The following is an 18,002-nucleotide window of genomic DNA, read 5'->3' as shown; positions in this document are numbered from 1 at the left end:
TTGCTTCAGATGCACATGCAGCGAACCGGCCTTCCCATTTATTAAGGAAAAAATAAACTTTCATCGATCGGGAATTGCTTCCACTAGGAATACACTCACGCAATTCCTCCATCGACATTCTTAGAAGGGCCGTGCAATTGTCCCTTGGGTTATAGTTTGAATCCCATGTTAGGACAATACTTTAATGATACTTAAGACCCCTAATCTGTGTCACATCTTCTAGGGTCATGGTGATCTCAAAAACCCCAAACTGGAACGTGTTCATTTTATGGTTCCACTTATTGATTAGGTGAGTCATGATGTTTCAGCAATTTTCAAAATAATGTGGGTCCAGAAGACCACCAAAGTGCATCTTTCGTAATTGGTTCTTTTGATATTCACTCAGCTTTTTGTACCACGACAGAACTATAGGCCATTAACACCGCCTTTTCTGCTTTTCACATGTTGCTTTGCTTCTCTTCTGACCTGCATGTAACACAAAATATCAAATCACAATTAATCGCTATACATAGTAATCGCTATCACAATAATCACTATCACAGTAATCACTATCATAATAATCGTTATACATAGTAATCACTATTTATAGTAATCGCTATACAGAGTAATCACTATATATAATAATACTTACAATAATACATCGTGACATCTAGTAGCGATTAATGTACCTTGGTCACACTTTTCTCCTCTTTATCCCCTCCCTTCCTCTGCTTTTGTACTTATTTCTTCCTTCTCTCTTTCACGTCCATCCTCTGCTTTTCCTTTTCTCTTTCCTTCTCTTCCTTCTTCCTTTCTCTTTCTTCATCCTCCTTTTTTTGTCTTTTCTTCTATTCCTCACCCTTTTCCTCCTTCCTTTGCCTTTCCTTCTCTTCCTCGTCCTCCTTCTCCTTCCTATGTCTTTCCTTCTTTTCCTCATCCTCCTTCTCCTTCTTTTGTCTTTTCTTCTCTTCTTCGTCCTCCTTCTCCTTCCTATGCCTTTCCTTCTCTTCCTCATCCTGAATCTGCTTCCTTTGCCTTTCCTCTTCATTCTTCAATTGTCTTTGTTTCTCTTCCTCCTCTTCCTTTTTCAACTATCTTTGCTTCTCTTTCTCTTCTAACTTCTTCAATGGCCTTTGCTTTTCTTCCTCCTTCTACTTATTCTTCCTTTTCTTTTCCCTCTCTTCTTCCTCCTTCGTTTGCCTTCGCTTCTCTTCCTCCTCCTTATTCATCCTTTGCTTTTTTCTCTCCTCCTCCTCCTCCTCCTTCTTTTTTTGCCTTCGCTTCTCTTCCTCCTCCTTATTCTTCCTTTGCTTTTCCATCTCCTCTTTCCTCTTTTTCCTTTGCCTTCGCCTATCTTCCTCCTCCTTATTCTTCTTTTGTTTTTCCCTCTCCTCCTCCTCCTCCTTTTGCCTTCACTTCTTTTCCTCCTCCTTATTCTTCCTTTGCTTTTCCCTCTCCTCCTCCTTTTGCCTTTGCTTCTTTTCCTTCTTCTCCTTATTCTTCCTTTGCTTTTCTCTATCCTCCTCCTTCTTTTGTCTTGATTTCTTTTGCCTTTTTTCATTATCCTCCTCCTTTCTTTGCTTTTGCTTCTCTTCGTCATCCTTCTTCTTCTTTTTCATTTGTACTTCTTTCTCATTATTCTTCATTGGATTATCATCTTTAATATCTGACAGGTTAGGCTCCACTCTATACTTTACCAGCAATTGCTCCCTTTCTTTATCATTCTCAATCATCATTATTCTGTAGTACGCTTCTAATTTATCATATAAAGCATATTGTTTGATGATTTCATCAAGAGATTTTCCCTCTAATGATGAAGTGTTTCTTCTCTTACGAATGTAAGCCATTGGTAACCTGCACAACACAAAAACTCACCGAGACGACAAAGGGTACTCCAATGAAAGAAGACGAGCGTTAGATTTTTTATAGAATGTTTAGGGGGAAATATTACGAGGAGCTCCTTTTATAGCAGAGGAGTTTAATACTTATGGGACCCGCCAAAGATTTTATAATAAAATAACATATGCCTTTAAGTGGTTCACGTTTTAGGCGGTTTACGCAATGACGACTTTGTTGGCCACAACAATTTGCCTTTTTTACAAAAATATTGTCACAGAATTAGGATAGAAATTGATATTAATAATCAAAATAATATCTTAAATCGATATCAAGAATCAACATAGAAATCAATATTAAGATTCAGAACAATATCTTAAATCGATTTGGAAATTTGTATTGATATCTTAAAATATGATATTTAGAATCAAAACAATATCTTAAATCGATATTAAGAATCAAAACAACATCTTAAATCGATATGGAAATTTCTATTGATATCTTACAAAATGATATTTAGAATCAAAACAATATCTTAAATCAATATTAAGAATCAAAACAATATCTTAAATCGATATTAAGAATTAGCATAGAAATCAATATTAAAATTCAGAACATTATCTTAAATCGATTTGAAAATTCATATTGATATCTTAAAAATCGTTATTCAGAATCAAAATGTAATCTTAAATCGATATTAATAATCAAAATAATATCTTAAATCGATATCAAGAATCAACATAGAAATCGATATTAAGAATCAAAGCAACATATTAAATCGATATGGAAATTTCTAATGATATCTTACAAATCGATATTTAGGATCAAAACAGTATCTTAAATCAATATTAAGAATCAAAACAATATCTTAAATCGATATTAAGAATCAGCATAAAAATCGATATTAAAATTCAAAATAGTATCTTAAATCGATTTGGAAATTCATATTGACATCTTAAAAATCAATTTTTAGAATCAAAACGTAATCTTAAATCGATATTAATAATCAAAACAATATCTTAAATCGATATGGAAATTCTTATTGATATCTTAAAAATCATTGTAATGTTTAGCCGATTTGCCTTTGTTACAAAAATATTGTCATAGTGCAAGGTTTAGGGTTTACAGTTGAGGTTTAGGGTTTAGGGTTTTGGGGCTTAGGGCTTAGGGATAGGGTTTTAGGGTTTAGAGCTTAGGGTTAGGGTTTTAGAGTTTGGAGTTTAGGGTTAGGGTTAAGGTTTAGGGTTAGGGTTTAGGGTTTAGGGTTTAGGGTTTAGGGTTTAGTAATATATTATGGGTTTAGGGTTAGGGTTTAGGCATTAGGCTTTACGGTTTAGGGTTTAGGGTTAGGGTTTAGTAAGATATTAAGGGTTTAGGGTTTAGGGTTTAGGGTTTAGTAAGATATTAAGGGTTTAGGGTTTAGGGTTTAGGGTATAGGTTTAGGTATAGTAATATATTATGGGATATATGTACCAGTTTGTAAAATATTAAGTGCTTTCTAGTGTCGATTTGTTAGATATTTCTACTATGTAATTGAAACCTGTGTGCAAGGAATTTATATTGTAGCGACATGAGGTGGCCATTTGCCTATTCAAATAGTTGCTCATTTAGCAATTTCTATGAAAATCACTTTAAAGCTTCACACTTGTAATTAAATAGTTGTCACGTGAATCACTATCATCAGTAAGTATAAATCGCTATTTCGTCAAACGTATAAATTCTTTCTACTTTAAATGTACAAATCGTTGCTTCAAACTTACAAATTGATGTATAAATCGCACCCTTCATAAGTATATATCACAGTTGTATAGAAAATATTGAAATAGTATTACGTAAATCATGGTTGTAGTATCATACTATCGATTTGCAAGATATTATTTTATTTGTTAATATCAATTTGTAAGCTATTATGTTGATTTTTTATATCGATTTATAATATATTATGCGATATGTATATCGATTTGTAACATATTATGTGTTTGCTAGTGTCGATTTGTAAGATATTTGTATTACGATATTGAAACATATGCGTGCGACATTTACATTGTTGCACGATTGTGGTAGTGATTTGCATATTTAAATCACTGTTCATTTAGCGATTAAAATTGAAATTGCTTCACAATGTCGTAGCTGTCATTAAATTGTTGTCACGTGAATCGCTATCATCGACACACATATACGATAAGTCGTTTCTTTTATTAGCAAAGTAAATAACAACTTGATGCATAGTATAGTGTGATGCAACTGACGATCATGACAGATAACATGAAGAATGATGTGCATGTAGAATTGATTTTGCATGGTCGGCAGAAGAAATCCTTTTGCCTCATAAGTGCACGTAGTTTTCATTCTCCTCCTTCTTCCTTTGCTTTTCCTTCTCTTCGTCATCCTTCTTCTTCTTCATCTTCATCTTTAGTTCTTCCTCATCTTTCTTCGTTTGCTTTTCATCTTTAATATCTGATGGATCAGGCTCCGCATAGTAAATATCCAATAATTTGTTCTTGTCTTTTTCATTCTCAATGTTCATTATATTTTGATACTTTACATAACTCTCATATATATCAGATTGGTGGATGATTTCTCGAAGAGTCATCCTCTCCAACGGCAAAGGCTTTCTTGTCTTACGAATTATAGTCATTGCTAACCTACACAACACATAAATTTAACCGCATCATTATATGTTACAACCGCCTCCCCAAGTATATATTATTACAAATTATCACATTCGTTAAACAATCACCAACATTACAAGTCGTCATAATATTTGGCATCATAAGTAAACATCGTAGTATGATTTTGCAAAATTAAGTACAAATTGAGGTAACTTCATAATTACACAACGCTATGAATAGCAAAATTAAGTACAAATCGATTTAGTAATGTTTGGCCTTCATAAGCAAAAATCGTGCTAACTATTTTTCAATGCCCAGAAGGAAGATAAGTACAAATCGATGTGTTTCAGCATGAAAATAAGTGTTATTTAGCATGAATAGTACAACCAGTTGTAAGATTTGGCATTCAGATTTACAAATCGATTTGTTTACATAACAAAACCTTAAACGAAACTCAATGAAACACCATAAGTTTTGCTAATCCGACAGTGGAGGAAAAATACCTAGAAGGTAGATACAGTTGATGGTGGCAACAATGCTTCGACTACGCTCTGACGATAATAGATGACGAAAAGGGGTGCTCCAGTGGCAACAGATAACACCAAAGGGGTGCTCCGGCGACAGCAAACGATGGCAAAGGGGGATCTCGCAGCAGCAGATGATATCAAAAGTTGTGTCGTCAAAGAGAGCTCCTGTTACAGCAGATGGTGTATCATCAAAGGGTGAGCCAGAATGTTTAGGGTAACATATTGCGAGAAACTCCTATTAAAGTAGAAGAGTTTACTTCTTAGGGTAAAAACAATGATGATTTTAACCATTTCTGGCGGGAGGACATTTTTGTCCTTTACTTGAAATGTCGTTTCATGACATTAATGGTGGAAAAGGGTACTTAAGTCTTTACAAACAAACCAGACTCTGATGCTAAGTGATGCCAACACACATGGGGAAATAAGCCCCACGTGCTTACATACGCGACACTCATTCATACCTGAGAACACACACCTGCGTATTCCCAGGGGGAACATATAACCTGCTTCGTTGATAATGACTTAGATGAGTTTGCACTTCGGCATGGAGGGCAACACAAATATTGTAAATGCAGTGCTTTTCACAGTAAGATTTGGTGCTCACTCAGGCTTTTAAAAGCCCACCATGATCTTGCAAAAGAGCTTCAATCCATCAATAAGAGAGTGGCGAGAATCAAGGAAAAACAACAAAGATACTCCTTCAGTAGTGCATCGCAAAGAGGAACTACTTCTTCTCAAGAGTCCCTACTTCACCGAGGAGTATCCTTTGATGAAGAACCAGACGTGGTGGGGCTCAATAAAAAAGCCACATAAATAATTGGGCAGTTGATATGTCCAGCTCCACAGCTCACACTAATTTCTTTGGTTGGGATGGGAGGGCCAGAAAAGATTATTCTTGCTAAGAAAGTCTTCAAGCACCAAGAATTGAAGTTGCACTACGATTGTAGTGCATGGGTCTCTGTCTCCCAATCTTTCAATGCTTGCAGCATTTTAGAATCGTCCATAAGAGGTTTCTACGAGTCGGAGAATGAGTTTTGTCCCTATGACATAAAGCAAAGGGACATTCTTGAGCTCGAGAAAATTCTCTATGATTATCTAAAGAATAAAAGGTACATCCTCGTGCTTGATGATATATGGGGTCCTGATGTTTTAGAAAGCATCCAATTTGCATTACCAAAGAACCAATATGGGAGCAGAATCATGATCATCACTTGCATAAATAATGTTGCTTACCCAATTGGAGGCAGTTGCATTGACCACTGCATGCAACCCCTACCTTACCAAACAACTATGCATCTATTCTATAAGAAGGTATTTAGAGATGACCCTCAGAGCCTTTGTCCTCCGCATCTTGCAGAAGTATGTAACAATTTAGTAGAGAGATGATCTCACTATGAGGATCAACATTGGGTAATGTTGGAACATATGTAGTATTTTCCTCATCGCTGATTTGACGGTCTAAAAATTAATGCTTGCTTTCGTCAAATAGAACATCACGTGATGCATACATTTTATGCCTTTGGCAATCATAGCGTTTATACCCTTTTTACGAGGGTGAGTAACCAAGAAATATACACTTAATCACTCTAGACTGAAATTTTTTTGTATGAGCTGGATGTTTCGAGACATAAACAGTGCATCCAAAGGTTTTACAATGTGAAATTGAGTGGTCTCTCTCCTTAAGGGCTTGAATGGGAGTTTTAAATTTCAACAAGTGTGTTGGAAGACGATTTATAATATAACAAGCTCTGTGTACTGCATCGCTCAAAAAAATTTTAGGTACGTTCATTTGAAAAAGAAGAGCTCTAGTTACCTCAAGAAGATGTTGATTATTTCTCTTAGCGACCCCATTCTGTTTTGGTGTTCCAACACATGTGGTTTCATGCATCATACCATGATTGTTTCTAAAATCCATGAATTTGTCATTAACGTATTCTGTGTCGTTGTCAGTTCTCAGAGTTTTGATTTTATAGTTAAATTGTGTTTCCACCATCCTATAGAAATTTATAAACTTATCAAAGACTTCATCTTTGGTCCTAAGTAAATAGACCCATGTGGATTTTGAGAAATCATCAATGAAAGTCAAATAATACTTATAACCATTATACGATACAACTGGAGATGGTCCCCAGACATTAGAGTGAACTAGATCAAATTTATGAGAAGAAACACTTTCAGAAATGGGAAATGGTTGCTGAGTCATTTTAGAAAACCTACATGTTTCACATTCATCACAAAAGGTAAGCCCAGGTTTCAAAATCTGCAACACACGGTTTAAAGGATGCCCCAATCTGCAATGCCATAGACGTCCTTTATCTACTCTGGTAGCTGTAAAGGCTTTATTCTCTCTTTCAAAAACATAAAGGCCATGCGACTCCACTCCTTTACCAATCATCTTCCTTGTCATCGGATTCTGAAACATGACCTCAGTAAGAGTGAAAATGACATTACAATTTAATGTTTTATTAATCTTGCTAACTGAGAGTAAATTGGTTGTCAAAGTGAGCATAAACAAGGCATTATCACATCTACCCAGTAGATCAAGTTTCCCTACTCCTTTAATATGCATTAATGACCCGTTCATAGCAGAAACATGTTTAGGAGATATGCTAGTCTGTATTTCCCTCAAACATGAAGCCTCCCCACTCATGTGATCGGATGCACCAGAGTCAACGATCTAAGTATTTGTGTCATTAGGTTGTATAGTAAAACAAGAACATGAAGAATGAATACCTGATTCTCTTGTTGCTATTGCTGCCATTTCATTCTTTGAGAGACTATAATTCTACAAAATTTGTTTAAATTTTTCAACAGTTAAAAATTCATCCATACTTTCCTTTGGGTCAGACTGCATCATATTCGCTTGTTGCTTGGTATGACTATTTTCTCCTTTGAAGTTGTTTGGCTTCTTGTTTAGCTTCCAACACCGTTCTCTTGTATGATTATCACATTTGCAGTAGGATCAATAGTGTTTCTTTCCTTTTGTACGTTGCCACTCAACCCCTTGAGTTTCATCATCCTTTTCTTCAGATTTTGGAAGAGTAGCAGAGCGAGCAATAAGAGTTGATCTGTCATCATCTTGGTTTTTCATGATATTAGAATTCATCACATTTTGCCTAGATTCTTCATGCATAACTGTCGCACAGGCTGCACTCAAAGACGACAACTCTGGAGTCATAAGAATTTGGCTTCTAAGTTGCTTGTATTGCAGCCCTAGGCCAACCAACATCTAAAAAAGTTTCTCCTGTTCTCTCCATTTCTTGAAGGAGATGGCATCAGTGATCAGAGGGATATATGAATCAAACTCATCCCACATCCCTCTCAGAGAAGCAAGATAATCACTAAATGATGAATCTTCAAGTTTTAAACTATGTATATCTTGTTCAAGTTGGTACATGCGAGCTATATTATACTGCTGCCCATAGATGTCTCTGACTGCATCCCATACGACGTTAGCTGAATCCAGATACATAAAGTTGTCTGCAATGCATGGTTCCATCGAGTTCAACGACCATGCCATCACCATGTCACCATTGGACTACCATTCTTCAAAACCGGGATCGATTTCTGTTGGTTTTAGCTTTCTTTCAATCACATGCCCTAATCTGGACTTGCTGCTCAAAAAGAGAGACGCAGACTTAGCCCATGCTATATAGTTTTGACCATTCAATGGGACAATCATGATCTTTAAAGGGGTATTTTGGTGATCGTGGACTACACCAGCTTGAGCTTGGTTGCTGGCCGACATGGAGGATATATTTGTATTCGCCATGAAAAGAGAAAGAGAGAAATAACGATCAGGATACCATGTTAGGATTTATAAATAACACCATCCTATGATTTACACCGTGTGGCCACCGAAATAGTTACAATCTGTCGATATGTAACGATTTGTAAATAACACCATGTTACGATTTACATGGGGTGGCCACCGAGAGTGTCACGATTCATAGGCATTGCTCTATAATGATTTGTAGAAGCCTAAAGAAAAGACGACAAGGAATTAACGTGGTTTGGCTATACAGCTTACATCTATGAGGTAACACTCCAGCTTATCTCTCTTATTTCGTATATCTCTTAAGCAAGATTACAAAGGTATTTATAGCTTCCTTACACCAAACAAGAAGGAAAGTATATCAAGTAACGATCGTATATCTCTTTAAGAGATCTTTTAGGGATAGTAAGCGTGAGTTGGAGATACCAACGTTATCAAAGCATTATGTCATGCAAAAGTAAAGATTTACATGAATGAAGAAGTGTTTAAAACAGCCTTTGTTCAAACTTCATCGATGATAGCCGTATGCATCCATTAGGTAGAGTGGGGGAGATCCTTTCATTGAGCTATGATGAGTTACCTCTGCATCTAAAATCTTGTTATTTGTATTGTGCTATCTTTCCAGGAGATTACTTAATCTATACAAATAATCTAATTAGACTGTGGATGGCCGAGAGCCTCATAGGTAAAAAAGAAGGTATGACATTAGAGGAGGTAGGAAAACAGTACCTTACCGAGCTCATACAGAGGAGCTTGCTCCAAACTGTGATATAGAAAAAAGGACAACTTGGAGTAAAAGCATGTTGAATGCATGATTTGTTGCATGAATTAGTTGCATCTCTATCAAAGAATCAGAATCTTTGCAGTGTCTTAACATCAAAAGGTACAGAAGTGATGCAAAAAATTAGACGTTTGTCACTACACAATGACATCCATGGGGGCATTTCTCTGAGGGATAAAAGTGCATCGCATCTTCGCTGGCTATTCCTGTTTGACGTAGGTACGGTGCCTTCCTCCTTTCCCATTTTTTTTTGTTTAGATTGATGAGGATGTTAGATCTTAAAGGTCTCCATAGAAATACGGGAAGCATAAAAGAGACAAGCGACAAGAGGAACAAGTTTTACGTGGTTAAGTCATTGTGACCTACATCCACGGTGAAGAACAACATACTACTATATTCATTAGATTTGCCACTACCCTTTAAATAGGAGAGCACTAGCAAAGATAAGGATACACGATTTGGGAAGATGCTAAAGATAGCTCCCAATCTTATCAACAGAAAATCTAAAAAATAAGGAAACTCAAAGATAAGGAAAGTTGTTAACTATTCTCCTAAAATCACGAGATTCCATCACTCCCCCTCAAATGGGGTGTATAAGTTAAAGCAACCCCACTTGACTTTTAAGTCACCAAGATGTTTGAACGAAAGACCTTTAGTGAAACCATCAACAAGTTGTTCTTCACTTCTAGTAAATGGTGTAATAATTTCTCCATTTTGAACCTTGTGTCTTACGTAGTGACAATCTATTTCTATATGCTTTGTCCTTTCATGCAATACTGAGTTTCTAGCAATTCTAATGGCAGCCTTATTGTCACAATGCAAAGGGATAGGAGAATTAATTTTCATACCCATTTCTTTGAGGAGAGATCTAACCCATACAATTTCACATGTTGTGACTGCCATAGCTCGATATTCCACCTCAACATTTGATCTGGACATAGTGTTCTGTTTTTTACTTTTCCATGATACTAAGTTTTCCCTAACATGTACACAGTAGCCGATCGTAGACTTCCTATCCTGACTTCCTGCCCAATCTGCATCAGAGAAGCTTTGAATGTCTACAATCCCATTTCCTTTAAACCATAAACCCTGTTCTGGAGTTCCTTTCAAGTATCGCAAGATACAGTCAACTACTTTAACATGAGATGGCTTGGGGATATGCATGTGTTGGCTTACCACACTAACTGCATATGCTAAGTTTGGATGTGTGACAGTTAGATAAATAAGTTTCTCCACAAGTTTTTGGTAGCTTCTGACATCCCCAATTGTATCCTCTTCTGAGTCATTAAATTTGCAATATGGTTCTATAGGAGTATCCACTGGCTTACAACTTAACTTACATGTTTCCTTCAATAAGTCTAATATGTATTTTCTTTGAGACAAAACCAAACCCCTTTTTGATTTGGCCACCTCTATACCCAATTAGTACCTTAGATGCCCCAGGTCTTTTATATAAAATGCTTGATGCAAAAATTTCTTTACTTTGTCAATTTCTTCCTGATTATTACCGGTAACAATAAGATCATCTACATAGATTAGAATTATTACAATCTTCTCTTTACTCCTTTTGCTAAACATGAAATTATCTGCATGACTTTTAGTGAAGAGTTGTCCTTCCAAGGCATGACTTAATTTTTGATACTATGCCCGTGGAGATTGTTTTAGTCCATAGATATACTTTTGCAACTTACACACGAGATTTGGATCTCCTTCCTGTAGATGTCTCAGCGGCAAATGCATGTATACTTCCTCCTTGAGATCACCCTTCAAAAATGCATTTTTGACATCCATTTGGTAAAATGGTCATTCATAATTACAGGCAATTGACATCAAGATCCTAACAGTGTTCATTTTGTTACTGGTGCAAAAGTTCTCATAGTCTAGGCCATGAGTCTGGGTGTATCCTTTAGCAACAAGGCATGCCTTGTGACGCTCAATAGTCCAATCACTTCTATACTTGGTCTTATAGACCCAACGACATCCAATGACACATTTATCTTTAGGGAGGGTAGTAATGACCCAGATCTTATTCCTCTTCATGGCATTGAGTTTTTCTTCCATGGCACACACCCAGATCTCTTGATTTCTGGCTTCCTAGTATAAGCTAGGATCACATGAAAAAATCTTGCTTAGGAAGGCGACATAATGATCTGGAAGATGTTGATAAGATATGTACTTCTCTATAGGATAACAAATGATAGTATATGTGATATAATCTTAAAGGTGGTTAGGAGGCTGACTAATCCTTGTGGTTCTTCGGAGATGGTTTTCTCGATCTTCAGGGTTGCTTTTGGGATTGTTACTACTCTTAGGTTCAGCACAAGAGTAATCACAATTTTTCTCTCTCTCATAATAATATCAAACTCATCATAGGTGGCAGTTTCTGACATATCATCTTGACTTAACTCTCCCTGAATTTGACGAGGCATGTTATCAAAGAATGATCGAGTCTCGTCAAACTTTACATCTCTGGTGACAAAGACTTGTTTAAGATCTGGACTATAACACTTATAACCTTTTTTGGTAAGAGTATAGCCTAAAAACACACATTTAACAGCCATGTGGCTCAATTTATCTTGAGCTTACAACTTTACATAGGCCGTACATCCAAAAACTCTTAAATGATCAACACTAGCTTTCTTTCCTCTAAGAATTTTAACAGGAGATTTCCACCCAAGATTTTTGGTAGGCACACAATTTATGATATGGCAAGCAGTCATGACAGCATCACACCAGAAACATTTTGGCACATTCATTTGAAATAACAGGGCTCAATTTTTTTTCAGAAAATGTTTATTCTTGCGTTCAGCCACTCCATTTTGTTGTGGAGTGTGAACACAAGTAAATTGATGTATTAGACCACACCTTTTTCCAAATTGCTCAAACATATGATTTTTGAATTAAGTGCCATTATCGGTACAAAGAACGTTTATGTAGGCATGAAACTGTGTTTCTACCATCTTGTAAAAATCTTGAAAATTTTCAAACACTTCCTCTTTTGATTTCAACAAATACACCATGCATTTTTTGAGAAATCATCGATGAATGATAGATAAATAATAATGGAAGCCCAAATAAGAGTCTGTGGGAGCTGGTCCCCATACATCAAAGTGGACCAAATCAAAACAATTGGTTGACTTATGAATAGAATTAAGAAATGGCGGTCTACTCATTTTAGCATACTCACACATCTCACATATAGAATTATCAAAAAACAAAGTGGGATATAAGATTTTCATACGCCGATTTGATGTGTGACCCAATCTCTTATGCCATAATGTGTTATCCTTATGTTGTGAAACCAAGGCTCTTGGTGTTTCCTTCAAGACATATACGCCATTCACCAGCTGTCCCTCACCAATCATCCTCTTTGTCTGAAGTTCCTGAAACACTACATTTGTTGAGGTAAAGATGACTCTACAATTGAGATCCTTGGTAATTTTAGATACAGACAATAAATTAGATGAAAGTTGAGGCATGTGCAGGACTTTTTGAAGGAGATCCCTGATTCATAAAAATGACATCCCCATGCCCCTTAATACTCATTGTAGAGCCATTAGCTATGGTGATCACATTTTTGAGAGGGTTACTATTGTAGTTAATCAGGTTTTCTTGAAATTGAGCCATATGTTCACTAGCACCAGAGTCCACAATCCAACATGTAGGGAGAGAGACCTTACTGTTATTACCTGTAACTTCAGTGGTGCTGGCAGATGCGGTTGTGGCATGTATTAATGGTTTATCCTTAAGGCAAACCATTAACTCATTAAGCTTTTCCATGATGCCGACCAGGTCAGAAGATTGCATTGTCTATGCATGTTTGGCTGATGCAATTTCCTGTTCGCTCTCTTTTTTTTCAAAGTTTGGTTTGTCGTGCAACACCCAATGCCTCTCCTTAGTATGTATGTCCTTTTTGCAGCGTGAGCAAAAATGCTACACTCTGTTCTTTCTTCTATGATTTGCCCGAAAACGTTCATGACTCATAGAAGAAAAAGCAACCTTATCACTTGCATCATTTGAACTAATGTCATCCGTGGATGGATTCATAACCTTTTCTTGAGACTCATCTCTTATTAAAATAAAACATACGGTATTGAGAGAGGGTAGTTCTGGGGACATTAAAATTTGGCTTCTAATAGGCACGTATTCAGGTCCAAGACCTGCAAGGAGTTGGAAAATTTTTTGTTGTTCCTTCAATTTATGAATAGATCTTAACCCAGACGGCATATTCATATAATAATCTAGTTCATCCCCACGATCCATTCATTAGATAGAGAAGATCACCAAGATTTCGTGATCCGCTGCTGGAATGCCGAACCTATTCCAACAGCTCGGACTCGGATCGTGGGGATCGCCGGAATACTTCCTATCAACAGATACTCGGTATATCAATATCGATTAGATCCGAGATCTGTTATTGAATTGCTCATTCAATGAGCATTCTCAATATTATGCCTTGAAGAGGACTCGAACCTCCACGCTCTTTAGCACGAGATTTTGAGTCTCGCATGTCTACCATTTCACCATCAAGGCATCTTGAAAGTCATTTCTTGTGCTCGTTGATGCTCTGAGATAGGAGGAACATGCGAGCAATATTATTTTGTTCACTGTATAAGTCCCAAGCTATTCTCCATATGTCCTTTGCGATTTCAAGGAAGATAAAACTCTGTGATATTTTGAGTTCCATAGAGTTTAGAAGCCAAGACATAACGATCTCATTAGAAGCCTTCCATTCCTTGTATTTGACGTCATCTACCGCTGGTTGTGAAAGATCTCCGGTGACGTAATCCGCTTTCTTTTTCCCACTAAGATAAAGCATCGCAGATCTAGCCCATGCCAGATAGTTTTTGGGTCCGTTCAGCAAGTAATTTTGCTCGATGGGTTTAGGGCTTCATGCAGAACAATGGTTTCTGCATCTCCCCTATTTTCCATCGTCGATGATAATTCAGAATTATAGGCCATGAAAAGAACAGATCCTCTGCTCACTGTTTGCCTTGACGCAAGATCTCCTGGTGTTTAGGAAAAGCCAAGAAAATGCAACAACAAGAAGGCTGCAGAAACGTTACCTACAGAGGGGAAGAGACTCCTGCAGGAAGTGGAGAAGCTGGTTGGAGGGACGGATAAGGCGTGTGAAACCAACAACAGCTCGATGTCCTCAACAGGAACCGATCCCAGGGAAATCAATGCAATGACTTTGATACCACGTAGAAATACGAGAAGCGCAGAAAAGATACAAGCGACAAGAGGAACAAGTTTTACGTGGTTCGGTCATTGTGACCTACATCCACGATGGAGAACAACATACTACTATATTCATTAGATCTGCCACTGTAACCCCTTTAAATAGGAGAGCACAAGCAAAGATACGGATACACGATTTGGGAAGATGCTAAAGATAGCTCCCAATCTTATCAACAGAAAATCTCAAAAATAAGGAAAACTCAAAGATAAGGAAAGCTGCTAACTGTTCTCCTAAAATCACGAGATTCCATCATCTCCCTATTTGGAAACTGCCCGATTCTTTGGGTGATTTATTTCTTTTGAGGCATCTAAATCTGAGGGACACCAACATCAGGAGACTCCCAAGCACCATTGGGAAGCTGCAGAACCTAGAAATATTGGATATCCGACGAACTGCAATCAGTAGTCTGCCAATTGAAACATCAAACATGAAAAGCTTGCGCTATATGCGCTTATCTAGATTTTCCAATGAAGCGCAGAATTGCGGGATGTGACATGCCTAATGGAATATGCATGCTTAGAGACCTTCAAAAACTATCAGGCACAAATGCTACACCAGAGATTGTTCAAGGAATCGGCAACTTGACCAATCTGAAAAATCTTCTAATATGTAATTTGAAAAGTGAATATGGGAGCAACCTGTGTACCTCCATTGCAAATTTGAAGGGCCTGCTTACCCTCCGTGTATATGCTATCAGCAATGAAGAGCCTTTCCAACTGGAATTTCCCTCACACCCACCACCAACCCATCTTGAGGACATCCAACTGACTGCACGTTTGAATGAGTTGCCTCATTGGATCGGCTCCCTCAGCAACCTCACTAGGTTAGGGCTGACATTTTCCAGATTAAGCCAAGATCCCTTCTCTTCCCTCAATCATTGCAAAGCTTGGTGACACTTACTCTCGCTGAAGCCTACGAGGGGAGAGAATTGCGGTGTGGTGCAGGGGGCTTTCCCCAGTTGAAGGAGCTTAGTCTTAGAAGGCTTACAATATTAGAGTGTGTCATGGTGGAGGAGACTGCAATGCCAAACCTTCAAATGCTAACTATCGACAAGTGCAGTGAGATGAAGAGGGTGCCATATGGGATACAACACCTTGAGCTGATAGAAAGCATACGGGAGATGTATGGAGGACAAGGTAGCAGCATGCCTCAGAACATTGGATAAATAAATTCCCAAACTCGTCCATTGTCAGATCAAGATTGGCATTATTGTCAACAATGTCCCTCTCCAATGAAGAGCTGCTTCCTTCATGTTTTTTAAGTGTTGGAATATCCTAAAGGACTGTGAAGTAGTCAGGAGTTGTTGGGTGGCAAGGGTGAGAGGGTGCCCCGTGATTAAGCTTGTCACCAGACTAGATTTGGTGAAAAAGGGCTTCACGAATTGGTCCAAATATCCCAACACATATAAGAGACATTGAGAAGGAATTGGAGGAATGTTTATCAAAGTCTTCTATTGGAGATGAAGAAGGTATAAAGAGATAATTGAACCTATAAGATGAAGTACAATCTCTTCGGCTAATGGAGGAATCAATGTACAGCAAAACTCTAGATGCAGGTGACTCAGGGAAGGAGACAAAAGTACAAAATATTTTCATTCAATGGTCAACAAAAATATAGTGAGGAAAATGATTCAATCCTTGAAGAAACAAGATGGGTCGGTAATAAGGAAGATTAAATAAAAGCTAAAGCTATGGATGATTTCACTAGCTTATTTGCTAGAGAAGAAACTAATAGGGAAGGTTTTGGTGGTATAAAAGGAATGCAGGTGACTGAAGAAGAAAATGTGATGTTGAAACAAGTTGCGTATGATCTCGAACTTTATGGCATTTCTTGAGATTTTTTTCAAAAAATTTGGTCGAATGTAAAGATTTCTATAAGGAAAAGACTGTTGAGAAGAATTAACTACACAGATATTATGCTAATTCCCAAGTCAGAAGGAGTAACTCATCTTGACCACTTCAGACCCACTAGCCTATGTAAATTCGTTTATAAAGTTATTACTAAAATCATTGCGAGCAAGATAGGGTCAATTTTGTAGAGGATAATCAGTCATAATGAGAGGGCCTTCTTGAAAGGAAAGAACATACAAGACATCTTATTATTAGCACATGAAATGGTGGATTCAATGGCTCTTAGCAAGATGAAGAATGGGGTAAGCCGAGTCCTGTGTTAAGCTGAAGGCCCAAGGTCGAATCCCTCTGCCACATGGCGCGGCTGTTGTTATTGTTCAGTTAGGAGTCCGGCCTAACCCCAGCTTTACTTTCAAAAGAAAAAAAAGGAAGAATGTGATCTTTAAAACAGATCTGGCTAAAGCCTATGGCAGGGTTAACTGAGAATTTTTGGAAGATAATTTAAAAGCTTTGAATTTTGAGTGAAATCATATTAAAGTGTTGGGACCCCATCTTTTGTATTCATTATTATTCAGGAGTGGCAGAGATTTACGCCAAGGTGACCCATTGTCACCATTCCTTTTTCTGTTGGTTATAAAAAGATTATACAGACATGTATGAAGAGGAGAGATGGAGTATATGCCTAGTTATGATGCGGGGTTTAGTTGGGATATTTCTTTTTTTTTTTTTTAAATATGATTTTGTAAGCTTGAATGTCTGCAAAAGATTTTAATGATTCTGATGCCATTATTTATGATTTGGGTTATAGGGCCTTGAATATATATATATATATATATATATATATATATATATATATATATATATATATATATATATATAGAGAGAGAGAGAGAGAGAGAGAGAGAGAGATTAGAAATTTTATTTTATAAATGCATGGAAAGGCTTATTATGTGAAAATTTATTCCACAATTTCTAGATATTATGGGATAAATCCCCAAAAGCCTATATTTTTCTACTAATAGGTGTGTTGATTTTGCAGGAAAGTTTAAAGTTATATTTTCCCCTTTCTTATTTTATTTCATTATTTATGTAAATTATAATCAAAATACCAAAAATAGTGAAAAATTCTTTTATTTATTTTATGCATAGCTTAGGTTGCATATGCATATAGTTTCTTTATTTGTTAATTGTTAATATTTGTCATGCATATGCACATTTTAATCTCACTTATGGTGATTCACATATGGCACATGCACTTTATTTTAAGAGGTTAATAAACTTAGTGGAATTTGTATATATATATATATGTGTGTGTGTGTGTGGTTCGTACAATCTAGTTTTGACACAATCTAACCTCATACATGAGTTCAACATGCTCGATTTGATAGGAATTAACTTTT

At 36.9% G+C, this 18,002-nt stretch overlaps 1 protein-coding gene and 1 non-coding gene across 2 annotated transcripts; one reads left to right on the top strand and one right to left on the bottom strand.

The window, feature by feature from the left end:
• The first annotated feature begins 5,824 nt into the window (after positions 1–5,824).
• On the top strand, positions 5,825–6,340 carry LOC149818358 (disease resistance protein RPM1-like). Its single transcript, XM_089986204.1, has one exon. It carries the CDS (start codon positions 5,825–5,827, stop codon positions 6,338–6,340), a length of 516 nt encoding a protein of 171 aa, XP_089842330.1.
• A 7,622-nt stretch (positions 6,341–13,962) lies between these two features.
• Positions 13,963–14,043, bottom strand: TRNAL-CAA (transfer RNA leucine (anticodon CAA)). Its single transcript has one exon. It is a non-coding gene; the product is annotated as a tRNA-Leu (tRNA).
• Between the last annotated feature and the right edge of the window lie 3,959 nt (positions 14,044–18,002).

This window comes from Nuphar pumila, chromosome 13, assembly GCF_984573655.1.
Source record: "Nuphar pumila chromosome 13, dmNupPumi1.hap1.1, whole genome shotgun sequence".
Lineage (NCBI taxonomy): Eukaryota > Viridiplantae > Streptophyta > Magnoliopsida > Nymphaeales > Nymphaeaceae > Nuphar > Nuphar pumila.
This window is presented reverse-complemented; position numbering and strand designations above follow the sequence as displayed.